Source organism: Sapajus apella, unplaced genomic scaffold (genome assembly GCF_009761245.1).
Source record: "Sapajus apella isolate SASKATOON/1434 unplaced genomic scaffold, GSC_monkey_1.0 scaffold53, whole genome shotgun sequence".
NCBI lineage: Eukaryota > Metazoa > Chordata > Mammalia > Primates > Cebidae > Sapajus > Sapajus apella.
This window is the reverse complement of record NW_022436993.1, coordinates 9,698,279-9,725,772: the sequence shown is the minus strand read 5'-3', so window position 1 is coordinate 9,725,772 and position 27,494 is coordinate 9,698,279. Positions and strand designations below refer to the sequence as shown.

Genomic DNA, 27,494 nt, shown 5'->3' with positions numbered 1-27,494 from the left:
ATCGGTAGTCCCGTTTTTTCTTTTGCTTTGAGTTTTCTTTCTCTTCTTCCTCTTTTTTTTTTTTTTTTTTTAAGACGGGGTCTCTTCCCCGTTGCACGGACTAGTGTACAGTATCATAATCTTGACTCACTGTCCCCTCAGTTTCCTGGGTTCAAACAATCCTCCCATCTCAGCCTCCTGAGTAGCTGGGATTACAGGCATGCACCACTACGCCTAGGTAATTATATTATTTGTAGAGATGAGATCTCTCTATATTGCCCAGGTCTGTCTTGAACTCTTGAGCTCAAGTGATCTGTCCACCTCAGCCTCCCAGAGCTCTGGGATTACGAGCATGAGCCACCATGACTAGCCTACTATTTTCTTTTATTTACTCTTATCTATTGTAGCATTTATTACATAATGGAAGTGTGGCATAGCATTTTAATGGCCAAACAATGATCTAGCACTTTTTGTATAAAAAATTTTTAAGTTTTTCCTAACTTTAGATATTTATTTATTATAAATTATTTCAGAATACAAAGAGGCATAGAAAATAGAATGACCATGGGTGTAGGTATGACCTAGTTTTGGAAACATATTACTGATAAAGGTGTCCCTTCCCCTCACTGACCCTTCCAAATGTCCTCCTCTCCAGACATAAACACCGTCCTGGATTTGGTATTCATTATTTTCATATTTATCTTTACATGTTTTACCACCTACATAAAGTATATAGTATTTCTGCGTATTTTCAAATTTGCTACAAATCATATCATAAGTTCTTTTTTAAAATGTCTTTCTATATTAAGGTGTACGACATGAGGCTTCGATATTCATTTACACAGTGAAATGAAACTGGATCATTATCTTACAGTATGAACAAAATCAACTCAATATGGATTAAAGACCTGAAACCATAAAATTCCTAGAAAACATTGTGGAAAATCTCCTAAATACTGGCCTTTGTAATAATTTTTTAAAATATCACACCAAAAGCTCAGACAACAAAAATAAAAATAAACAAGTGAGATTATACCAAACCAAAAAGCTTTCTCATAGCAAAGAAAATAGTTATCAAAATGAAAAGGCATCCTGTGGGTTGGGAAAAAATATTTTCAAATTACATATCTGATAAGGGATTCATATCCCAAATATATAAAGAACTCATAGAATAGAAAAAAGATATAACCTGATTTTTTTTTTTAAGTCAGAGTCTCTCGCCCACGCTGGAGTGCAGTGGTGCAATCTCGGCTCAGTGCAACCTCTGCCTCCTGAGTTCAAGTGATTCTCCTGCCTCAGCTCCTGAATAGCTGGGAGTACTGGCAGATGCCACCATGCCTGGCTAAGTTTCAGGGTTTCACCAAACCTGTCTTAATCAGAATGGTCTTGATCTCCTGACCTCATGATCCGCCCAGCTCAGTGTCCCACAGTGCTGGAATTACAGGTGTGAGCCACCACACCTGGCCTCATAAGCTAACTTTAAAATGTGCCAAGGACCTGAGTGGTCATTTCTCCAAAGACATAAAACTGGCCAACAAATATATGTCAAAGTGTTCAACATCACTAGTCATAATGAGATACTATTTTATTCTTGTTAGGGTGGCTATGATCAAAAGAACAAGAGAGAGCAAGTGTTGGTGAGGGTGTGGAGGAAAGGGAATGCTTGTACACATAGGTTCTTAAGGTTTCCCTAAAGTTCCAGAACTTGCTTCTTGTATCAACATGGCGTTTACAGGGGCTTTACTCAAGTAGGTAACACCCAGGCCATGCACTTTCACACTGAATAGTATCCAAAACTTAACCTCTTTTCTGGTGATATGCATCTAGGTCGTTTCTTTTTTTTTTTTTTTTTTTTTATGAAACAGGGTCTCACTCCACCCAGGCCGGAGTGCAGTGGTATGATCCATAGCTGATTGCAGCCTCTTCCTCTTGGGTTCAAATGATCTTCCCAACTCAGCCTCCCAAGTAGCTGGGACCACAGGCACATGCCACCATGACTGGCTAGTTTTTTAATTTTTTGGCAGAAATGGGGTCTCCCTTTGTTGCCCAGGCTGCTTTCAAACTCCTGGGCTCAAATGAAGCTTTGAGCTTCCCACCTCCCACCTCGGCTTCCCAAAGTGCTGGAATTATAGGCATGAGCCACCATGCCCAGCCTATTTACTGTTTTTTCCTACAGCCCCTCAGTGTAGCTAGGGACTTTTTGTTCATGCACCTTCCTGTATACTCATGTCCCTGGGTATGTACTGAGAGGTGGGATGCCAAGCCTACGTATTTGTGCATCAACAATTTCATTACATCCTGCTAAATATCTAATGTGACTGTACCAGTTTATACTCCCACTAACAGTAGGTGAAAGTCTGCTTGCTCTGCATCCTGGGTTTACAAACCTTTTCTGTAAATGGCCACATAGGAAACATTTAAGCCTTGGGAGTTACATGGTCTCTGTTGCAACAACTCTCATCTTCTAGCACTAAAGTGGCCATAGACCATACATAGGTGAACAAGCCTGTATGTTCCAATAAACCTTTATTTAAGCACATTGATTTGAATTTCATATAATTGTCATGTGTCACAAAATACCACTCTGTTCTCGATTTTTCCCCAGTAACTTAAAAATGTGAAACACAGTGGGGTGCATTTGCTCACTGCTGTAATCCCAGCACTTTGGAAGGCCGAGGCAGATGGATCACTTGGAGGCCGAGGCAGGTGGATCTCTTGGGGTCAGGAGTTCGAGACCAGCCTGGCCAATATGGTGAAACCCCATCTCTAATAAAAATACAAAAAATTATCCATGGCGGGTGCCTGTAGTCCCAGCTACTCAGGAGGCTGAGGCAGGAGAATCGCTTGAACCCGGGAGGTGGAGGTTACAGTGAGCTGAGACCACGCCACTGCACTCCCACCTGGGTGACAGAGTGAGACTCCCTCTCAGAAAACAAAATGTGGAACACAGTTTGCAGGTTATATGAAACAGGTGGCTGGCTGGGCCTGTCTGCGGGCCGTAGTTTTCCATCCCCTTCTTAACATTTTCACCAAGATCTGAGATTTTCAGATTTTTAAAAAATATTTCCACCCTGATGGATGCAAAATGGTGAGCTGTGATTTTAGTTTGTATTTCCAGCATTTTATTCTGTTTATTGACCACTAGAATTTTATCTCCTATGATTTCTGTATTCATGTCTCGTTTTCCATATTCTTTTAGTTGTGGGTCTTTTGATTTATAGGAGTTCTATTTCCTGAAGAGTAATGCCCATATGTGTGTGTGTGTGTGTGTGTGTGTGTGTGTGTGTGTGTGTGTTGCAAGCATGCTCTCAGAATATTGTGTTTATTATAATTTTAATGCTGTTTTTTAATATAAAGAAGTTTTCAATTTAAACAAGGTAAATGTCTCCAAGTGATTCTCATTTGACTGTGGAAAAAAAATTGGATTTTCCATTCACACTGAGATCTTGAAAGGCAACAAAAAAAAGAGAAAGATATCACTTTCTTGTGTGCAAAAGAGAAAATATTTCTTCACTGAGTGGGAGTAGAAAAATATTTTTACTTTTATTCCAGACCTTTTCAGCGCAGTAGTTTTCGTTGAATGCTAACAGCTTATCCAGTTATGCAACCAATTGTTCTCTTCTGAAGAAAGGATCCTTAAGCAGGGCTGGAGCCCTGGAGGGACCTGTCGCATCTGATACTAATGAAGTGTTACTCTACTTTGACAAGTTTGCAGGCGTCCCTTTTCCAAGCCAGCTGACGTAATTTAGAGGAGAAAAAGACCCTCCCACTTGGGTTTGTTAGTTGACTTTGATGAGCTCCTCTGTTCTGCCTAAGTGGCTCTGGAACAGAGAGCTATTGTGATCTGACGAACTTTAGAAAGTCACCCTAACTCAGACTACACACCCCAAGCCAGCAAGAAAAAGGAAAGCAGTTGATATGCTGTTCAGCACAGCAAGACTTGGCTGTCTTTAGTCCTGAATTCTTGCTCCTGTGAAGAAAATTCCTGCTGGAGTGCTGGGAGCACTTGGAATTGGTTTAGCATGCTTGACAGACGCCTTATAGCTCCTCAAGCTAAATGCATTCTTCCTGGGGTAAGCATACGGAGAGAAGCCGACCAGATGCACAGTGTGGTTTAAAGAAAAACAGGAACGCTGGGAACTGTTGCTGAGCTTGAGCTAAAATCACATTAGTTACTTTTTAGACTTTCTTATCTTGCCAGAAATGTTGCCATTCACAGTGTTATTACTTTAATGCAGTGGTGATTTAAGCAAGTGAAACTGTAACTCTGGTTTTAAACTGTATCTTATGGAGATTAATTTAGCAGCTTGGAGAGAGAGTCCCAGTGCAGGCAAACTTAGTGGAAAATGAAAATGCATTTTCCAGCTCTAGACAAGCGCTTGTCTTGAGTGTCATTCTGACAGGCTAGCCACTGAGCTTTGTGTTTGTCTGAGACCTTTCCGTGTAAATCATGATGGTTTCAATTTAATGTATAAATCATGGTGATTAGACTTTTCTGTGAAAATCATGACTGGTTTGACTTGCTGTGTTGCTGCAAATTAAGATTTTTTTCACTCTTCATCACTTTAGAAATTTTGAATTTAATAATATAGAGACGTGAGAGTCTAATGTTAAAATACTTAAAGCTTTGCCACACGGGGACTGGCTGTTTGGGTCTTTGGATTTGGTTTAGAAGTCTTAAAGAAAAGATCATATTATTATTTATTGGCGCCTTTCTAGGAAAGGACAAAAGCATGCACAAAAAATCCTGAACCTAAAACTAAACCAGAGCCTGTGAAAATAGAAATCATAAAGTTACAAATATCTGTGCAAATAGGACATGAGAGTGTCATTTTAAAATTAATAGTTTGTCTAAAAATTATTTTTAAGTACTTTTCTTGTTTCTAATTGTTCCAACCTATACTACATTTAGTATGACAGAGAAAAAAATGCCTGCTAGGAAATAACTTCGTGGTCATCTCTTCTGTTTTGTACCGTATAAAACTGGAAACTGCGATACTTTGCTTAATCGGTGTGATTTTGATGCTTCTGTTATTAGATTTCAATTTAAGTTTTCTAAAGATACAGAATTTCACTTGCTGAGTTGGCCCTCATTAAGTATTGTATGCCACAGTTCTGTTTCTTTAGGATCTGACAAATCTGGCAGTGTATATGCTAATTATAAACGATTTCTGAGCATTAGATGTGTCACAAACACTTGCAAATGCTATTTGCATCCAATTTAGAAATCATTGAATACCTGTTTGAGGACATCTGAGATCATTTCCTGTAAACTTGCCTGCTTTTTAAGAATATTATCAAACATGAAATAACTGCTATCCTTTTTCCTGTAGAGGAATTCTTTGGATTAGGAAAACATGTATAACCTAAAATGCAAATTGCCAAATACATTCCATTGGCCATTTTGAATATTTTCAGCAACAGAACTGGTCACAGTTATGTCACAGTTACTTAATAAGAATGACAATTTTAAATAGTTATGAGGCCAGGTAGGGTGGCTCACACCTGTAGTCCCACAAGTTTGGGAGGGTGAGGTGGGAGGATCGCTTGAGGCATAGGCTGGAGACCAACCTGGGCAGCATAGCAAGATGTATGTCTACAAAACAATAATAATCACATGAATAATTTATCCTACGATTAGTCCTGTCTTGAATTATTATGGAGAATCTGTACAGGGATGTTTATTCTTTTAAATTACTTCTTCTCTAAAAATAGACTTTTTGTTTCCTATAGCCTGGCCACTTCTTATTTTAACTAATGACTGTGCTTGAACAGGGCTTATAAATACATGGAGGTTTGGATTTTTGAATGGTTAAAGTTTAAAATAACTCTTTATAAAGTCTTTATGACCATTCAGCACTTTCAATTCAGTCTTAAAGTTCTCCAATAATGACAGAAATGTTTCTTTCAAGTTTGGACAGTAATATAAATGGAGAAATTTTTAAAAATTATACATATGTATATATATGTATATTTATATGTTTTTGTATGTGTATTATGGGATAGTTTTTTAGAACGCTGAATAAACTGTGTGGCCTTTATATTAGTTCTAATGCAAGTATGATTTCAGTTTTATATCAGTTTCAGTTTATTTCATTACCTTTTAAAGTCATTCCAAACTCCAAATACAGAAAACACTTTGAGAAATTACTCATTTAATTCTCATTGTGCATTAAAATGAAATCAATAATCCAATGCAGTTTGGCATAATTACTTTCTACTGCCAAAGCCAAATACATATAAATCAGTCTAACTAGTGTTAAGTGCATAATTTATTTATGAATTCTGGTTTTATTGCATTATAAATCTCTCGAATATGGTATCTTTAATAACTGCAATCGAGTGCCATTATTCTTAGACCCAGATGGTCACTTCTTCTATCCTTTCCTCCCTTCTTTCAAATAACAATGATCTCTCTGATTTGGGCAGGGTATGTGTGTGTGTGTGTTTTGTGTGTGTGTGTGTATATACACGCATCTATATACATATATGTATACACACATGGGTGCCTGTATATATAAATGTGTGTGTGTATATATATATATATATGCACACACACATATTATCAGTAATTTTCATTTTTTCTGTCTGTGGTTAAAAGCAAGTGTTTGGTTTCTGTCAGACTTGACATTGAATACTAAACCATTCCCTAAATAATGGTGTGATTTGGCAGATTTTATCTTCTCTGAGCCTCAGTTTTATCTGTAAAATTAAGAGTAATAATAACTGTTTCAAGATATTTGTGAGAATTTTTTAAAAGATCAGAATACATGTATACAGTATAATTATATAGATGGTTTAGCTCAGCTTAGTTCCTAGAGTTATTAAGGGAAGGTATATGCCTTCTTATATTTTCTGCAATAGCCAAGAATCAAAGAACTTAGCTCTGAAATTCCAAACTGTGGTATTTGTGAAAGGCAGTAACGGAAAGTGATGAGTTGGTTTTTTATTTGCATATTGGAGGACAGGGGGAGAGATTGAACATCCTCCTTGTGAAGTGTGACTCCTTTGGAGATCTGTGGATCTGCTGTCGCGGTTGAGAGGAGAAGGCAAATGCAAATGCTCTAAAACTGTGTGCAAATATTTCAGTCTCCGCATATATGAACGTTTTCTAGCTTCTGTTAGTTCTCCAAGTGGTCCGCAACTCCTAAATGGAAAAACAAACAAATCAAAACAGAGATCCTGAATGAGCATAAGCCTGAGAGAACAAATAAGATGATGATGGTTAAGTATTCTAAGACTAGTAATTTTGGGTTGATTGTTTTTCTTCTTCTTTACCTTTATATCGAAAAGAAAGAAAGAAAAAAAATGACCCTGTATTCCTGTATGTTAAAAAACAAATAGTTATCTAAGGCTGCAAGTTTCTGCATCGTTCTGTAGATATAATTTGTATGTAAAGCTAAGTATAATGTTCATAAGGCGTGGGGGCTAATGTATCTACATGGAGATGCTGCCTTCAGCATCAAGAGGTGCCATTCTGTTTAATTTTACCTTGCCCCATAAAATGATCAGTTTGTGGAAACGGTCATTTTGTGTAATCACAACCTAAATTTGCAAGTTACTTTGATTATTAAAATTGACAAAAGTGGTTTTTTTTTTTTGAGACAAAGTCTCACTCTGTCACCCAGGCTGGAGTGCAGCAGTACCAACTCAGCTCACTACAACCTTTGCCTCCTGGGTTCATGAGATTCTCCTGACTCAGCCTCCTGCATAGCTGGGATTACAGGTGCCCGCCACCATGCCCAGCTAATTTGTATTTTTAGTAGAGATGAGGGTTCACCATGTTGGCCAGGCTGGTCTTGAACTCCTGACGTCAGGTGATCCACTCACCTCGGCCTCCCAAAGAGCTGAGATTACAGAGGTGAAAGAGAGCTTTATCCTTCAAAGTTTTTTACTATTAAAAATAGAAGAAATAAGCCAGGCACTGTGGCTCATGCCTAGAATCCCAACACTTTAGGAGGCTAAGGCAGAGGGATCACCTGAAGTCAGGAGTTCAAGACCAGCCTGGCCAACATGGTGAAATCCCATCTCTACTAAAAATACAAAAATTAGCCGGGCATGGTGGCATGTGCCTGTAATCCCAGCTACTTGGAAGGCTGAGGCAGGAGAATCTCTTGAACCTGGGAAGTAGAGGTTGTAGTGAGCCGAGATCACACCACTGCCCTCCAGCCTGGGCAACATGAGCAAAACTCAATCTCAAAATAAAGTAAAGCAGAGGAAATACTAAAAGAATGTGGTTGTACAGATACTCCACAATCTCACCGTGCTTTGCTCAGATATTTTTATGCTGGCAGATTATAGTGCATTCTTGTCTACAAGCATACATATTTTTATAGTTGTAACTATAGTGTTCAGACAATTGTGGATTCTGCCTTTTTTCTTTGAATCTTATTTTGACATGACCGTTTCAGCGTAATATAACATTGTGCAGATTTGCCATTGATTGTCCAATAAAATGGTAGTTTATTGTTGGACTTTTTAATTGATTTTATAATTTTGTTTTTATAGATAAATAAATCTATAGTAACAAATTTGAACGTATGGTTTTCAGCTCCATTAAATAACTTATTTGAGATAAATTATTAGATGTGGAATTATTAGATAAATTATTGCACAGTGAGTGGGTTTGAATGTTCTTCTTAATCTCTGGCTATGCCTTTGATATCTTTTTTCCAAATTCTGGTTGACAATGCTGATATTATTCATACACTGATTTTATCACAATGTACACAGCATTGGGTATTAATGATTGCTTCTCATATAAATAGTTATACAACATTGTTTTAAATACTGTTTGGTGGATTACTACTGAAGGTGAATGTATATTCTTTGTATTTCTGTGCCAATTGTTTTGTTAGGCTTCCTGTATTTAGATTAAAAGGTTATTTTTATTTGTTTGATATTAAGAGTAGCTCTGGGGTTCTCTCGCCTTGGAGCTTCATCCTCTGTCTCTGTATGAGGGAGCTTCTTCCTTCTTTCTTGCCTATTAAACACTCTCTGCTCCTTAAAACAAAACAAAACCAAACAAAAAAGGAGTAGCTCCTTACAGATTAAACTCGAATAGCTTTTCCCATCCAATGCTATCCTATCGAAATACTGTCGTTCATATAAATGTATCTCAGATTTGTATTGTGGTACTCTACTGATATCTCTAGAGGTTAGCTTGAGGAGATAGAGTATTCATGTAATTATAAATCAACACATAGACAAGTTACAAGATTAAGCTTCAATTATGGAATGTGGAGCAAAAGCTTTAGACTTTATTCAGATACCTGTTTTGTTTTTTTGAGATGGAGCCTCACTCTGTTGCTTAGCTCACTGCAACTCCCGCCTCGCAGGCTCAAGGCAGCCTCCCACCTCAGCCTCCCAAGTACCTGGGACTACAGGTGTGCACCACCATGCCTGGCTGATTTTTGAATTTTCTGTAGAGACCGGGTTTTACTTTGCTACCCAGGCTGGTCTCAAACTCCTGAGTTCAAGTGATGCAGCTACCTAAGCCTCCCAGAATGCTGGGATTACAGGTGTGACCAACCGCACCTGGCCTGTTAGTGGCTTTTTGGACATCAGAGAGGTGAAAAGCCTTACCCATGAAATCACATCTAAGATCCTCAACTGTGCTATCAACACACAAAATAGACCTGCTGCCAGCAGTCCGAAAGGGCCACACTCACTGATAAAAGTGTACTCTTCGCAGAGTGTGTTTCATACCATTCTGTGCCTCCTAATCTTCTTAATAGAAGAAAAAGGCTTTGATTTGAAAACATGAGAGGATGGACACATCTCACCGTGTTGAAAGGACAAGAACAGATTGTATTCTGAATTCTAAAACTGGCTCCTTAGTTGTTGAGCAAGTTGATTAACATCTCTGGGCTTGCTTTTTGGTTTTTGGTTTTTTTTTTTTCTCCTATACAATGAAGGCAATATTTCTTATCTCTCCACTGCTCTGTTTGGGAAGCTGTAAAAGCCTGTATAGGTGACGCAGTATCCTTAAAGCATCTTAGAATAGCTGTTCCTAGTTTTGTTTTTACTTTGAAGACTGAGCAATTACTTAAGTAATGTACCTTCAACATTGAGACCATGTTTTTTTGTGTGCTTTTTTGTTTTTGTTTTGTTTTGTTTTGTTTTGTTTTTTTGTTGGTGTGCTTGTTTGTTTTCTGAGGTGGAGTTTTGCTCTTGTTGCCCAGGCTGGAATGCAATGGCCCGATCTTGGCTTTCTGCAACCTCCAGCTCCCAGCTTCAAGAGATTCTCATGCCTCAGCTTTCCGAGGAGCTGAGCTTACAGGCATGTGCCACCACGCCCGGCTAATTTTTGTATTAGTAGAGACAGGGTTTCTCTGTGTTGGTCAGGCTGGTCTCGAACTCATGACCTCCACTGATCCACCCACCTTGGCCTCCCAAGGTGCTGGGATTACAGGCGTGAGCCGCCACGCCTGGCAAGACCATGTTTTTACCAACACAGGTATTTCTGCAATGTGAAACCTGATGAGCCTGAGATTTTTCCTGTGTCGATGGCTATTTTTGTGACTTCCTTTAATAAGATTTAATGGTCAATATAAACACCTGAAAGGAATTTTTCAAGGCTAAATTCTATATCAGAAGGTTTTGAATGTCATGCACAGCTCGGCTTCCAAGTCTTTTACAGTGGGCTGTGAATAATTAATGCTGATTTGATGTCTGGGCATTCTTTAAAAAAGTATATATCCCTCCAAATAAAACAACAGGGAAAAAAAAGGAACCTCATGATATTTCCAGAAATTTTAATGACTCACATATGATATGTGTTGAGTAGTACCTAGGTGAAGTTAAATGCGGTCTCTGTGGAGGAAATTGCCGCTTACTTGGATAACATAATAAGATAAAAACAAGTTTACCACCATCCACATATTGAGAAATCATGAATTTCCATGTTATAGACATAAATATTTAAAGAACTCTCAGGTTAAAAGATCAGTTGAAAATTTGGAAGTTATGGAATTCAGTTCAATTTAGTATACTTATTGAATGACAATTAGAGAATAAGTTTGTCAACTGTCTCTTTAGAATGTTTTAATTGAGATACATATATTTGGCACAAACATAGCTGGAATATGGACACCCAAGGTGGTTATGTGGGCTAAATTTGAACTCAGAAAAATCATATATATATATATATATATATATATATATATATAGTGTGTGTGTACACACACACACACACACACACACACACACACACACACACACACACACGGTTGGTTTGTTTGAGACAGAATCTTGCTGTGTCACCCAGGCTGGAGTACAGTGGCGTGATCTCAGCTCACTGCAACCTCTGCCTCCTGATTCTCCTGCCTCAGCTTCCTGAGTAGCTGGGACTACAGGCGTAATATCATCTCTACTAGAAATACAAAAATCAGCCAGGCACAGTGGTACACGTTGGTTTGGAACTCCTGACCTCTGGTCATCCAGCCTCCTCCGCCTACCAAAGTGCTGAGATTACAGGCATGAGCCTCCACGCCCAGAAAAAAAGTCTGTATTTTTAAAGAGACCTCAGAACTAGGCCAGGCAAGGCTGATGCCTGTAATCCTAGCACTTTGGGGGGCCAAGGCGGAAGATCATTTGAGCTCAAGAATTTGAGACCAGCCTGGGCAACGTAGGGAGACCCCGTCTCTACAAATAATCTTTAAAAATTAGCCAGGTGTGGTGGTGTGTGCCTGTGATCCCAGCTCCTTGGGAGGCTGAAGTGAGAGATCACCTGTGCTCCGGACGTTGGGGCTGCAGTGAGCTGTGACTGTCCCTCTGCATTCCAGCCTGAGTGACAGAATGAGACCCACCGAAGAGAACAGAGAGACCTCAGACCTTTCCTCACTTGTTTGTATTTTGTATGAAGGGTAGGCATTCACAGGACATCATAGGACATATGATAGGATTCAGCATTCCCCATACACCCTCTGCTTGACCGCTTTTATGTGACTTTTGAAGGATGTGGCGGGAACAACTAGTTGGTGAAAGTGTGACTGAAAGTTCTTTGTCTAAAGAGGCCTAAAAAGAATGGTTTTCACAGAGCTCCAGCTTATTACAGTGACCTAAGTTAATGGACCACAGCATGTGTGAAGAATAACGGGTGCAGTGGTTGATGTGATATCTGCTTTTAGGCTGAGAAAATATATATTGGTTTAATTTCCACAACTAAGTTTGCGTAACTTCTCTGGGACCATCTTCCATTCCAGCCGCATAAACCTGGCATTCAAAATGCCATTAAAATTGACGACGATCTGCTAGGTGCAATGAACCAGACACAAGGGGACAAATATGGAATGACCCCACTTATATGAGGGACCTAGAATAAGTTCATAGAGACGGAGTATAGAATGGGGGTTGCCAGGGGTGGGGAGAGGAGGGGAGTGGGGAGTTAGTGTCTAATGGGGACAGACTTTCAGCTGGGGATGATTTAAAAAAAAAAAAAAAAAAGTCCTGAAGGAAGAAGATGGTAATGGTTGCCTGATAATGTAAATGTATTTAGTGCTATTGAACTGTATGCTTAAAATGGGCTCAAATGGTAAATTGTATGTTATGCATATTTTGCCACAATGCTTACAATGCAATTTAATAAAAACCCACCTGTATTGAGCATGTATGTTGCATGAAGCCAGATGCTTTATATCTGTTATTTTTTTTTAATTCTCATAACAGCTGGGCGTGGTGGCTCATGCTTGTAATCTCAGCACTTTGGGAGGCCGAGGCAGGTGGATTACCCAAGGTCAGGAGTTCGAGACCAGCCTAGCCAACATGGTAAAACCCTGTCTCTACTAAAAATACAAAACATAACCAGGCATGGTGGTGGGCGCCTGTAATCCCAGCTACTCAGGAAGATGAGGCAGGAGAATCACTTGCACCTGGGAGGCGGAGGTTGCAGTGAGCCAAGATCACGCCATTGTACCACAGCCTGGGCAACAAAAGCGAGACTCTGTCTCAAAAAAAAATTAAAAATAAATAAAAATAAATAATAATAATTCTCATTCCAGGTGTAGTGGTATTCACCTGTAATCCCAGCTACTCAGGGGGTAGAGGCAGGAGAATCGCTTGAAGCCAGGAGGCAGAGGTTGCAGTGAGCCAGGATTGCACCACTGCGCTTCAGCCTGGGTGACAGAGTGAGACTCCATCTCCAAATAATAATAATCATTATTATTTTCATAACAACCCAGTGAAGTAGACACATGATCATCTCTAGTTGACAGATGAAGAATCTCAGCATAGTCAAGTTTGTCACTATCATGGAGTCCCACAGGGGTCAGTGGCAAAAGCAGGAACTGGAACAAAAGGGCAGCATATTCGGTGCACGCAGCACACACAACACTGCCTGCGCCTCGCTGTTGTTTTTCTTTGTTTTGCCTCTGATGACTGCACTTTCTTACGGCCCCAGCTGCTAGAGCAGCCGGCATTCCTTTAGGAGTAGCGCTTTAGGTTCCCTGGATCTTCACTCAGGGGCACCTCATTGACCTTGAGCCCTGCAGGTCCTGTAGCAGGAGGTGAGATTGCCCATCAGCCCTCCAGGGGTCCACCAGGCCCGGCAGGCCTTTCCACAGCAGAACAAAAGGCTAGCTGTTTATTTCCTATGCAGAGTTCATGAAAATCACTCCACAGGTCAGATATCAAGATCATCTTAAAATTAACTTGTGTTTTAAAAACCATATTTTGTTTGGTTGCTTGGTGCTGGTGGTGGTTTGCGAGACAGGGTCTCACTGTCATCCTTGCTGGAAGTCCAGTGGCACAACCGTAGTCTGCTGTAGCCTTGTATTCCTGAGCTCAAACGATCCTTCCACCACAATTAAAAATCATGTTTAGTCTTCTCTAAACAAGTAATTTTTATTAACATAGTTGTCAGTCTTCTACTCTGATCAGTTAGAATTTTTTTTAAATGAGCTGTTTCTTGTTTATCGTTATATGCCAGCTACTTTTCAGAGAAAACAAGAGTATAGAGTCATTCCCACAAGGAAATGTATATAAAAACAAAGATATTTTTATAAAGACTGCATGTGTACCCTTTCTTTCTTTTCTTTTCTTTTCTTCTTTTCTTCTTTTTTTTTTTTTCTGAAATGCATGTTTATAACCAGATTTCTCATCAGGCTTTCTTGGGATTTGTAAAATATGTTTCTTTGACAAATATAGGCTTAGGACTAAATATATTCTGTATCACATCATCATGTTGTATTACAGATTAGAAGACAATTAATTCTGTGACGAAGTATCATAAAGCAAGGAAGAAGGTGCTTGGTGAAATTAGATTGTGCTAGAGATCTTTTTGATTCTGCAATACACTATATCTATACAGTAATCTGCTACATACAATGATTGTTCTCTCTCCACCTTCCTCTACCTGTATTTTTTAATTGGGTGAAAATGACTCCCTACATCCAGAAATTTCAAAGCATTTTTCAGGATTTTGTTGGAAACACATGTTATTCTATTGTTACCATTTTCTGCCTTTTTCACTCTACCATGGAAAACCAGATGGTCTGAACAAGCTGAGAGAAATAATTTCCAACCCAGTGTATTTGCATAATTTCCTCTCTGCCCTTAATCTGGAACAAAAGGAAACAAAATGAATGAGTTCAGCATAATAAACTAGATCAGTTCTTAATTAGAGAATTAGGAAAGTTTTCCACTTAATTTAAGATTCTGTGGTTGTGTGGCTTTCAAAGTTAGGGAAAGTCTCTTTCAAAGTGTGATTTCTATTAGATGCTTTTTTTCCTGATGAACTCCTTGATTCAACAAGTCAAAATGGCTCACAGTTTTTGTAAACCAAAGAAAGAGAGTTGCGACATTTAAAATACATATATAGACACGGAGAATTTCAAATGTTCTACACTCCTGCTGCTCTCTCAAGGCCTGTTCAGAGTCTCCTAAAAAGGATATTTGACCTGTTTGCAGAGCTGTGACAGATGATATTTTGACAGGTCTATTTCTTCTGCGTGTTCAATGCGGAGCCCAAGCTGAATAGGCGTTCAACCTAAAAGTGCAACTTGAAAGTACGTTTTTGCATCCAAGCCAGCGTCTGCTGACTTCATTCTTATCCTTATGTAAGGGTAAGACATTTGATATTCTGATGTTCATATTACCTTTCTGATCATGTGAGTTGAGCGGAGGTCTACACATCACATCCCATGACAAGGTTCCTCTGTGAAGCAGGAAAAACCATGGCATCTGGTCTCCTTAATTCTTACAACACCGAGAGAACATAATTGCTTTATCATACAGGGCTATGAAGATAGCACATGTCACCACTGTAGGAAAGCTCTTAGGTTGTGGAATTTGGTCAGTGACTCATGTTATCATGGAAGACTACTGAAATAGGGAACAGTGGGATTGATAAATCGAGAAAGCAAAGAGAAACCAGCAATAATCAGTAAATGATAAGCAAGTAACGTGGTTTAAAAGCATTCCAGGAGTTCCATTTTGAAGGCCTCTTGTTTACTTAGTTTTGCTACCCACTCATTGCTTTGGAAGAGTTTCTGTTAATTTGACCTCATTTTTCAAAGTACATACTTCATTGCTATGCAAATTATAAGGAATTACCTAGGTTTCGTTGTAGAAATGTTTTTCAAGTAATACTTAAACATGCTTCAGGCCGGGAGCGGTGGCTCACCCCTGTAATCCCGGCACTTTGGGAGGCTGAGGTGGGTGGATCACGAGGTCAAGAGCTCGAGACCATCCTGGTCAACATGGTGAAACCCCGTCTCTACTAAAAATACAAAAATTAGCTAGACATGGTGGCGCTTGCCTGTAATCCCAGCTACTCAGGAGGCTGAGGCAGGAGAATTGCCTGAACCCGGGAGGCGGAGGTTGCGGTGAGCCGAGACCGCACCATTGCACTCCAGCCTGGGTAACAAGAGCGAAACTCCGTTTCAAAAAAAAAAAAAAAAAAAAAAAAAAAAACATGCTTCATAGCATTTCCTAGTATATGACATTTTTAGGGGAGAATGTTTTACATGTAAATTTAGCACAATTTGGAATTATTAGTATAGTGGATTTTCTCATGTTCTGGGCAAATGGAGGAATGTATATAATTGTGTCGATGAAAGCTGTGAACAGATTATGTGAGCATATTTTGAATCTATTGATACGTTACATCATCTCAAAGTTATAAATTATAGAATATTTTCATATTTTTTATTTTTCTTCATGAAATATGTCTGGTAGCAGGAAAATGTGATTTGTTCAGAAGAAGGATGACGAAAGATAGAAATCTTATAATATTTTATTAGAGAAATATGATTTCTACACAATAATATGGCCTACAATTTAATTCTACGTGATCTTATGTTTTAAAATTATAACTGGGCTTTAAAAATGTATGATTCTTAAAGGGATACTCAGCATGTCCACTCTAAGTGTTTCAGGGTACTTAACATAGCACTTCTAACACCTCTTGTTATTTGAACTTTCTAGATTTTGGCGTTCTAGATAAGAAGCTTATCTTTTATAAACATTGCTGGTAGTTGTTCTTTTCTAGGTAGAAACGTACATTTGTACGGACTTGGAAAAATCTTAGTTAAGCACGTTGGCCTTCTCAGCTGTTTTAACTCCGTAACTTTATGATAGAAACTAAATATGTAAGTATTTCTTTCCTTTACAGTTCACTGATCTTTCTTGATTCAGCATGAGGTACACATCAAAGTAAAGTTGGCCACAAAAAGACTTTAATTTGAGGGGGAAAAAAAAAGCAAATGCTTGATAAGAGAGATTACAGTATTCCAGGGGTTATGAACTATTGACATTTCTTATTCACGGCAATCCAGTTTGAGAGGATAAATTTAGATTAACAGCTTGGTTCTGAAAAACTTTTCTTATACTGCTGTATGGCAGCTGAGGGCTTCCAGTCCATCACATGTATCTGTTTAATCTATTAACTCTGACAAAAGCCATTATCTACTTTTTTCCCCAAAGGCATTATAAGGAAACAGTATGAGCAAAGCTTTCTTTCTAGTATAAACAATAAATCTTACTAGGCACTGGGCAAACTCATATTCTGATAAATATTTTGAAAATGCTTGGCACTCATTAATAGCAGCAAGTGTCTGGTAGCTTATTAAGTACTTGGTTAGTATTAAAATGGAATGTATAATCCTTCAAAAAACCTGTAGTAGGTCTTAATTAGCCGAGTCATTTATCGGGATGATAAATGATTTCACACAAATGACATTGGACGAATCACCCAGGTCAAATCCCAGAGAGTCAATTTGCTTATCTTTGCGTTTAGAGCAGTAATGATATATGATCCCTCTTGTCCTCAAGGCTCAACTATAATTTGAAAATCTTAAAAATAGCAAAGCACTGTGTGATAATGAGGTATTCATCAATTTGACACGCACTTGCTAGGCATTATTTTTTTCCCTCCTGACTTGGGCCCATAAACTGCTGCCCCTTTTGGGAACAGTCTCCTTGGTGAGGTCCCATGAGAACTTCCCATTGTGCCTGGTCCCAACCCCCATGCAACTCTCTACCCTTCCACCAACTTGTGCTGGCCTTGAAAAGGCCAGGAGGCTGTTGGAAGGGTCCTGGGGAGAGAAACATGGCCGCCGAATCCAAGGCGTTATGGTGGGGCCTGGAGAGGGACGTTAATTGTGTTGGATGAAGCTGAGCTCACAGAAGATGAAGGCTGAAAGGAAAGCTAGGGTGATTTTGTGTGTGTTTTTTTGTTGCTGTTTTGTGCTTGCGTGTTTTTCAATTATGGCTGTGGAGGTGGGGGAACTATCTTTAGAAGAGTGTCAGGACCCAACGGGCCCAACAGCAGAGGAATGGGGGACTTATCAGAAGTCCGGCAGAGCACGCGGTGGGCAGTGGCTTTTCTGGTTCTGAAAATATCTGCATAATCTACACCGGGGTCAGCAGGATTCAGAGAATTAAACTAAAAACAGCCATAGAACCATGTGTGGTTTCTTTCTTCAGGTCACGTCTGAAGCTCAAGTTGGGCATTCCAAATCCAAAACTCTAAAATCCAGAACTTTTTGAGTCCTTACACAGGCTAGAGACATACTGGCTTCCTGATGGTTCAACTTACACAAACTTTGTTTCAAGTACAAAATTATTTAAAATATTGTGTAAAATTACCTTGAGGCCACATGTATAAACCGTGTATGAAACATTAATGAATGCTGTATTTAGACTTGAGTTCCATCCCCAGTATAGCTCATTACATACATGCAGATATTCCAAAATCTAAAAAAAATTGAAAGCTGAAACACAATGTCCCAGGGGTTTCAGGTAAGGGATACTCAGCACATCCACTCTCAGTGTTTCAGGGTACTTAACGTAGTGCTTCTATCATCTCTTGTTAGTTGAGCTTTTAGATTTTGGAGTTCTGGATAAGAAGCTTATCTTTTATAAATATTACTGGTAGTTATTTTTTTTACAGGTATAAACCTAGGTAGAAAAAAGTTGTTATCAACGAAAAGAAAAATCTGTTGTCCTTTTTTTAAAAATGGGGTTTCCATATGTAACTGACCATTTGGCGTTAGCGTTAGCTATGATTTGGTCTCAGGATGATAAATGATATCACACAAACGATTCCAACACTTGAATAAATATAGACTTTATTTTAATTTTTTGGTGCTACAGCAGAGCTGCAGCTAACGCTCAGCCCTAGTTATAATCACAGAAGTATCTGCCATAAGCCCAGCTGATTAGGCTCTGCAAATTTGATCTGATTTTCCTTTCTCCTCTGTAATGTCTGAGTCAACTCACATGCAGGTAAAATATGCAAAAAACAAACAAACAAAATAAACAACTTTCTGGAAGGTTTCTGTAAGGGTTGTTCCACGGAGACTCTGGGACTCCAAGGCTGCAGCCCCCTGGAGGTCCCAGGAGATCTGGATCTCTGCTCACTGCCCTGTGCACTGACACAGCCCTCACTTCCCGCCTTGCCTGCTGTCATACTGTTAACACACCTTGATTCCTTCAAGGCTGAAGCTGCCATAGGCTAGGCCTCTGCTCCTGCTTTTTTCTCATGCTTGATTCATGCAACTACCCCAACTGTCCAGAACCCACTTTGCATCATGCAAATTCTGGGCACCATCAGGGAGCCCACCGCCTGTACCCCATGCTCTGTCTCACTCCCTTCACCTCTCATCACTGCTTATTTTCTTCACTTTCTGCAACAAGCCAAGTTCTTTTCACCTTTCTGGTCTTGCGGGGTTGTTCTTATTATTTTTAACCAGGAATGTTCTTCCCTGCCCTTTACTGTGATCCTAAAGGTCTCAATTAGACGGTGGTTCTGCAGAAAGGTTTTCCCTGACTACACTGTACAAAGCACCCAGTTTGCTTCATATAAATGTAATTATTTGACCAGCAGTTCAGATTTTAGATCCTCCCTTCCTTCCTTCTTTTCCTTTTCTTTTTTCTTGTCTTCTTTTTTCTTTCTTTTTTTAAGACAGAGTCTCACTCCGTTCCCCAGGCTAGAGTTAACTGACGTGATTTCAGCCCACTGTAGCCTTGACCTCCAGGGCTCAAGCAATCCTCCCATCTCTGTCCCCAAGTAGCTAGAACCACAAGCACATGCCACCATGCCTGGCTAATTGTTTTATATTTTGGAGGCATGAGGTTTCCCCATGTTGCCCAGGCTGGTCTCAAACTCCTGGGCTTAAGCTATCCTCCTGCCTCAGCTTCCAAAAGTGCTCAGAAGACAGGCGTGAGCCACTGTGCCTGGCCCAGACTCAATTTCTTTTACATGTATTTCCACGCTCCTCCTTTATCACCCTGAAGTGGAATTTATAGTTAATGCAAACAACCAACACACAAATATTTAAAGACCATTTGGGTCAAAATACAGACCCAATGAATAAAAAGATTAAATTAATTTATTCTCAGGTTTGTGTTTCACTGGGTAATTATCCTGGCATAACCACACTGCAAAACGTGAGGAAGCAGTCCCGTGGATCGGGCCACTGTACGTGCAGATTAGCAGTGATATACACCTGCACTGGTGTGCAGCTATTAAAGACAATAGTTATCAATTCCTGGTAAATGTTATAAGTAATATTTCAGTGCTGCAAAAGAAATAGCACTGGAAGATAAATTCTCTCAGCAAGGGAGTTTACTTCTATACAAGGATGCGGCTCACAGATGGAGCAATGGTGACTGCAGATTTGGACAAGGGAGGAAAAGGGATACTTATTCCTGATGGGGGTCGCCCCTACTGCTGTGTCATTCCCCTATTGGCTGGGGTTAGACCACACAAGCTAGACTAATCCCGATTGGCTATTTTAAAGAGAGGAGGGGTCTGAGCTGGAGTGGCAGGGTGGGTGTTTTGGCAGGAAAGATGGTTACTGGCAGGTCAGAGCAGGTGACCAGAGCAGGTCACTGGAGCAGGGGACTGAAGCAGGTGACTGGGATGAGTCAGGACAGAGCTGGGAGCCAGGGGCCAGGGGGACGGATGTGAACTACTGATTAGAACCAGTGGAGAAGGTTGTTTACTGGAACTGCAAGGAAGTTAAACTTGAAAATGGAGGACATTATCAGAACATAATGACATACTGATTGTTTGAAGAGAAATTTAGAACTCATTGTGTTCAATATAAAGTTCCAAATAAAGTACAGTCTTTCATTGATTGTCACGGTACTTTGATTTCTGGAAAATTCAGTATATTTTACAACTATGCAAAAAGACTTGTGCTCATATCCAAAATAGACTAGATTCTAGGTTCAGATAATTTAATATTTTTCACCTACATGAATTCCAGCTGGATAGTCAAAGATCATGAGAGGAGGTGTGCATCCATCTTAGACCGGATTGTTGTGTAAAATGCAGGACATGTATATTCCCTATCATTGTGTACAAGCATCCTGTAATGCCTCTCGATTGCTGAAACAGCCAAAAATGCAGCAATACATTCCTGGAACACTCTTTTGGGGGCTCACTGGTTTAGATAAGCTCCATAGTGCCTGGAAGGCAGGAATCAGGTTTGCCTCATCTACTCTAGAAGCCTCAACACCCAGCACGTTCTTGTAGCAGCACATGGCAAATATTTAAGGAAAGAATAAAAGAATGAGTGAATGGAAGGAAGTATGTATGCAGAAACAGGAAAACACATTCATTCGTTCAGCTGATAGATTAGAGACAGAATCTCACTTTGTTGTCCAGGCTGGAGGGCAGTGGCATGATCTTGGCTCACTGCAACATCTGTCTCCTAGGTGCAAGTGATTCTCCCACCTCAGCCTCCTGAGTAGCTGGTACCACAGACGCATGCCTCCATGTCCGACTATTTTTTGAATTTTTAGTAGAGACGGCTTTTCACCATGTTGGCCAGGCTGGTCTCGAACCTCTAGCCTCAAGTGATCTGCCCACCTCACCCTCCCAGAGCGCTTGGATTACACATGTGAGCCACTGTGCCTGGCCCATCTATTCAATTTATAAATGTTTACTGAGCAACTAGTATGTGCCACCTGCTGTTCTAGAACCTGGGAATACAGCAATGAATGAAGGAAATTCCTTCTCTAATGAGCACTCTCTCTCTCTCTGTCCGTCTATGGGACTACTTCGTGATTGGAGTAAGACATCTGGTTTTCCTGTACAGGTACAAGGTGGCTGTATTTGTGGCATGCCAACTTTTTTTTTTTTTTTAACTCAGAATACTTATCATATAAATAGAACAATAGAGTATGACAGAGAAAGCTGGCTAGGAAATAAAAAGCAGAGGAAGGAATTGAGGTTGATAACAAAGAGGTGTGAATTGTGCTTAAGAAACAAACAGTAGGGGCCCAGCCCTGTGGCTCACACCTGTAATCCCAGCACTTTGGGAGGCCAAGGTGGGTGGATCACCTGAGGTAAGGAGTTTGAGACCAGCCTGACCAACATGGAGAAACCCCCGTCTCTACTAAAAATACAAAATTAGCCAAGTGTGATGGCATGTGCCTGTAATCCCAGCTACTGGGGAGGCTGAGGCAGGAGAATCGCTTGAACCTGGGAGGCAGAGGTTGCGGTGAGCGGAGTTTGCACCATTGCACTCCAGCCTGGGCGACAGAGCAAAACTCTATCTCAAACAAGCAAACAATAGAATAACATGAGAGCACGAAAATAAATAACTTGGTTATTTATAGATTCCTGTGTCTGTCAATACAACATCACAGACCAAAACATTTAAATTCAGGGTTTTTTTTTTTTTGTTCTTTTCATATGTATGGCCATTTTAGAAAAACTTTACATGGCATTTTTCTCCTGTGCAATCTTTTTTTACATAGCAGTTTCCTGGGAAATGTTATGTTAGCTTTAATACAGGCCTGATTTTTTTTTATAGTAAATACTAATTTAATTGTACATTTAAATACAGGCCTGAATTTAACTGGAAAACAGTGATACAAATTATCATGATGGAAAAGCAACATTTTGGGGGTCCTAATAACCATTGAAATACTGATAGGCATTTTCTTTTTTTTAACTTCTGTGTTATTTAGGGACTTATTTTGCAGCCACAACCTTAAACTAAAATAGCCAGTGTCCTTTGAGAAGCCTCCCCCCACAAAATAAATAAATGGATGTGGGAATGATATTTGGAGTTTTTGAGGTTTTTTTTTTTTTTTGAGTCTCTCGCTATTGCTCGGCTCACCGAAACCTCCATCTCCCCGGTTCAAGTGATTCTCCTGCCTCAGCTTCCTGAGTAGCTGGGATTACAGGCACCTGCCACTATGCCCAGCTAATTCTGGTATTTTTAGTAGAGATGGGGTTTCACTATGTTGGTCAGGCTAGTCTCAAACTCCTGACCTTGTGATCCACCTGCTTTGGTCTCCCAAAAGGCTGGGATTACAGGTGTAAGCCACCATGCCCGGCCTTTTTTTTTTTTGACACAGGGTCTCCCTCCATCACCCAGGCTGGAGTACAGTGGTGCCATCTCGGCTCACTGCAGCCTTCACCTCCTAGGTTCAAGTGATTCTCCCACCTCATCCTCCTGAGTAGCTGGGACTACAGGTGTGTGCCACCATGCCCGACTAATTTTTTTTATTCATAGTAGGTATGTGGTTTCACTACGTTGGCCAGGCTGGTCTCGAATTCCTGACCTCAAGTGATCTACCCACCTTGGCCTCCCAAAGTGCCAGGATTACCAGCGTGAGCCACCAAGTCCAGCTTGGAGTTTATAAGTAACATTGTTAAACTGGGCTGTTTCTCGGTGGTCACAGCTCTTGAATTTTAATTATTGTACTTTGAATTGTTTTGATGTTAAGATTCACTTTTATGTTTATTGCTGTCGTGTGTGGTACTGAAGAGTCCTGGGTTGTAAATTGAACCGCAAGTACAAAGAGGAAATTAGACTGTTCTATATTCAAATTAAGCCATAAACATAGGAACATGACCCTATACTGGGGAGGATGGGTAAAAACAGTGCAGGAGCATAGGGTGATCCAACGTCACACAGATCAGGTGCTCGGGAAAAACATCAATAAACTACCGATGAGTCAACACTGTAAGAACAGGGGAACGAACACTAAAGTTTCTTTAACATCAGTTATTCCAACAACCTCAAAACTGGGTGCTGTTTCCTGTTATACAGAGGACAAAACTGAGATCCAAAGAGTTCAGTTTAGGTTTATTTTATTTTATTTTATTTTTGAGATGGCGTCTCACTCTGTCATCAGGCTGGAGTGCAGTGGCGTGATCTCAGCTCACTGCAACCTGTGTCTCCCGGGTTCAAGTGATTCTCATGCCTCAGCCTCCCAAATAGCTGGGACTACAGGCACACACCACCACGCCTGGCTAATTTTTGTATTTTTAGTAGAGATGGGTTTTCAAGGATGATCTCGATCTCTTGACCTTGGATCTGCCCATTTCGGCCTTCCAAAGTGCTGGGATTACAGGTGTGAGCCACCTCGCCCAGCCAAGTTTAGGTTTATTTTAAGAGACAGGGTCTCACTCTGTTGCCGAGGCTGGAGTACAGTGGAGCAGTAATTACAGCTCAAACTCCTGGGCTCAAGTGATCCTCTTGCCTCAGCCTCCTGACTAGCTGGGACACAGGTGTGCACCACCATACCTGGCTAATTTTATTTTTTGTAGGGATGAAATCTCACTTTGTTGCCTGGGCTAATCTTAAAGTCTGGCTCCAAGAGATCCTCATGCCTCAGCCTCACAAAGTGCTGGGATTACAGGCGTGCCCCACCACTCCCAGCCTTGTTTTGTTTTTAAGGTAGTATGCATGCTGTATTTCTAATAACTCATTTGTTACTCACAAGGGTCCTGCGAGGCAGACCTATTGTTTCCATTTCCTGGAGAAGGAAACTGAGGCACAGAACTTTAAGTGGCAATGGTGATTACGAAGCTAAGATGGTGGCAGCAGGTAGTCATGAGTGAAGAGAGTAGGCTCCGCAGCTTGTCCTCTTAGACAACTTGCTGGCTGTGTATTCCCCTGCATCAGGGGTGTCAGATTAGGCACCTGCTGCATACACAGCCAGCAGGTAGCAGAACTGGACTGTCTGATTTCAAAATGCTGTCCTTTGCCTTATCCTTAGTTGGAAAATCAGTGATATTCCCTACTCACTGTAGGAAGAAGCATGAATGCCTTCCCGATCATCAAAGCCAAGAGGTTTTGTCCGCAATTCAAATTCCTGCTGACCTTTCTTTTCTGTTCATTGTTCATTGGTCATCCCTCCTTCATCTCCTTCTGGATTTTTTCCTGCCTCCTACTTCTCTGAGCATGACCTCTCATTATTGTCTGACTTCCCCCATCTACTAAATGTATGTGTCCCGGAAGTGTTATCTTAAACTCTGTTCTTTTATCCACTTGGAGCACCTGTCTCTTCGCATTCTCTTCTTCTCATTACTTTTATGTAGCATCCTAAAATAGACTTTTGAAAAATTCCACTGTACTCCCAGCAACTAGTGAGGCTGAGGTGGAAGGATCACTTGAGCCCAGGAGTTCAAGACCAGCTGGCAACTTAATGAGACTCTGTCTCTACATAATAACAATAATAATAAAAAATAGCTGGGCATAATGGCACATGTCTGAAGTCCCAGCTACTCGGTAGGCTGAGGCAGGAGAATCACTTGAGTTTCACTTGAAATCTTAAACTAGGTTCTCCCTCTTTATAGGTGGCGACAGTGATCCTTAATTAAAGGGAGGATTGATTTTTTTTAAGTCCATAAAATGTTAAAAGTCCGTAACAAATATTGCTATAGAAAATGCATGTAGAGGCTGGGTACTGCGGCTCATGCCTGTAATCCCAGCACTGGGGTGGTCAGGAATTTGAGACCAGCAAGGCCAACATGGTGAAAAGCCAGAAATGTACAAAATGGTAGCGCATGCCTGTAGTTTCAGCTGCTTGGGAGGCTGAGGTGGAAGAATTACTTGAACATGGGAGGCGGAGGTTGCAGTGAGCTGAAATCACTGCCCCTGCACTCCAGTGTGGGCGACAGAGTGAGACTCATCTCAAAAAGAACAAAAAAAAGAAAGAAAATGCATGTAGAATGTTAGGCCAGGCCTTCATTAAGTGAGTTCATTAACTGTAGACTAATTTGTTCCACCTGTGAGCAAAAGCTGATTTGTCTGTGTTGAAGACAGTTGGTCCACCTGTCTCTCCTCTGTCACATTCACACATTGCCTCTCCCCCGTCTTGTCTGCTCACGCATCTCAGAAGCTCCTAACTGGCCTTTTGTCCCATGAACAGCATGATATATTTCCTAAATAAAGATTTTAACATTCTGGCCCCTTGTGTTAAAATCTGGGATGGCTCATTATTTACAAGATCAATTTCAAAAACTATTAGCCTGGCGTTCCAGGCTCTCAACAGGATGGATGGTTCAGGCTTGGCTTTTCAGACATAACGCTGATGGTTTCTACACAAGCACCAGGCAGCAGATCTACCAGTTGGGGAGATCTTGCACCCAGTCACCCCTGCTTTCTTCCTGGTGTATGTCCTATCACCCCATGGGGCCTTCTCTGATCCCCATGGAAGCTTCATCCTCTAATCCTCAGTGCTATATGGTGTTTGTTGTGCTGGTTCTTTCCTGACATGTCTGTCTTCTGCTTTCAAAGACTGTCCACTCTCTGAAGGTTCAGCATGAAATTACCAGTACCTTGTATTCCCTTCAGTCTTCTATTCTAGTAAGTTCAACGCTAGCAGTTCAAAGCTAGTATTTAATAGCATGTTTGAAAAAGTATATGACTAGACAGCGTGGCCCAAGCCAGTATTTGAGCCTCAGGGTCTGAGTTGAGTTATTTGCCTGACACACTCATTATAGCTGTGTGTCGTTGGGTATGGCACCTAACATCTCTGGATGTCAGTTCTTTTTTTCTCTTTCTTTAAGTAGTGAGGATAGTAATACCAATCAAATAAGTTTGGTTTAAGAACAAATCGTTTTGGAGAAGTGCATTCTGTATCATAAACGTCTTTAAAAATGTTGATACTGGCAGTATTTGTATTAATGCTGTTGTGAATAGTAGAGGCTTCAAGGCAGTTTTTTGGTTTTTTTTGTTTGTTTCTTTGTTTTTTGAGATGGAGTTTTGCTCATCGCCCAGGCTGGAATGCAATGGCACAATCTCAGCTCACTGCAACCTCCACCTCCCAGTATCAGGAGATTCTCCAGCCTTGCTTCCTGAATAGCTGGAATTACAGGCACCCGCCACCACGCCCAGTTAATTTTCTATTTTTAGTAGAGGTGGGGGAGTGTCTCACCATGTTGGCCAGGCTGGTCTTGAACTCCTGATCGCAGGTGATCCACCCGCCTCAGCCTCCCAGAGTGCTGGGATTACAGGTGTGAGCCATGGTACCCAGCCTATACGTGCATTTTCTATAGCAATATTTGTTATGGACTTTTTACTTTTTTTTTTCTTTTTTTAAATGGAGTCTCACTCTGTCACCCAGTCTGGAGGGCAGTGGCAAGATCTCCGATTACTGCACCTTCTGCCTCCCAGGTTCCAGCCATTTTCCAGCCTCAGCCTCCTGAGTAGCTGGGATTACAGGCACGCATCACACACCTGGCTAATTTTTGTGGTTTTAGTAGAGACAGGGTTTTACCATGTTGGCCAGGCTGGTCTCAAACTCCTGATGTCAAATGATCCACCCACCTCGGCCTCCCAAAGTGCTGGGTTTACAGGCGTGACCCACTAGCCCAACCAAGGCAGTTTAGTTTTCCTTCTTGTCTCATCTTCTCTTTGTCTGTTTCTCAGCCTCCTCTTTCATCACCTGCCTGTTCTACATCTGTTACCTCTGACGTGCATTTCTCCCCACTGTTTCTTTCGTGTGTATCAACTGGCTTTCCTCTCCTTGCTTTAGATATCTTTCATCTTCATTCCCAATCTTCCTCTTTCTGATAAAATATCATTTTCCATGCAGTATTTCTTTCTTCATTATTCTTTACCTTGCTTTCTTGTTAGTATGTACACTAGGGTTTTAAAGGGATAGGAGGTTAAAGAAGTATAAAATCCAGAAGTTCATACAATTTCTCCTACATCATTTTTTGCAAGTGCTGTTTTATTTGTAGGCACAGAATATTGGGATGTTAATTGTAGAAGGAGTTGTATAATCTAATCCAATCTACTTGGGTTAAGGATGAAAGC

The 27,494-nt window shown here is 40.6% G+C and overlaps 1 protein-coding gene across 8 annotated transcripts in view; it reads left to right on the top strand.

The window, feature by feature from the left end:
• Positions 1-27,494, top strand: part of CACNB2 (calcium voltage-gated channel auxiliary subunit beta 2) — a 397,329-nt gene that overhangs the window by 194,436 nt on the left and 175,399 nt on the right. The window contains exon 1 of one of the 8 annotated variants that reach the window (XM_032243939.1): positions 3,487-4,052. The exons of the other annotated variants lie outside the window; for them this stretch is intronic. Within the exon in view, the coding sequence (XP_032099830.1) occupies positions 4,002-4,052 (51 nt within the window). The 5' untranslated portion in view covers positions 3,487-4,001. Of the gene's footprint in view, positions 1-3,486; positions 4,053-27,494 lie in introns of those variants that run through there. 8 annotated transcript variants of the gene reach the window in all.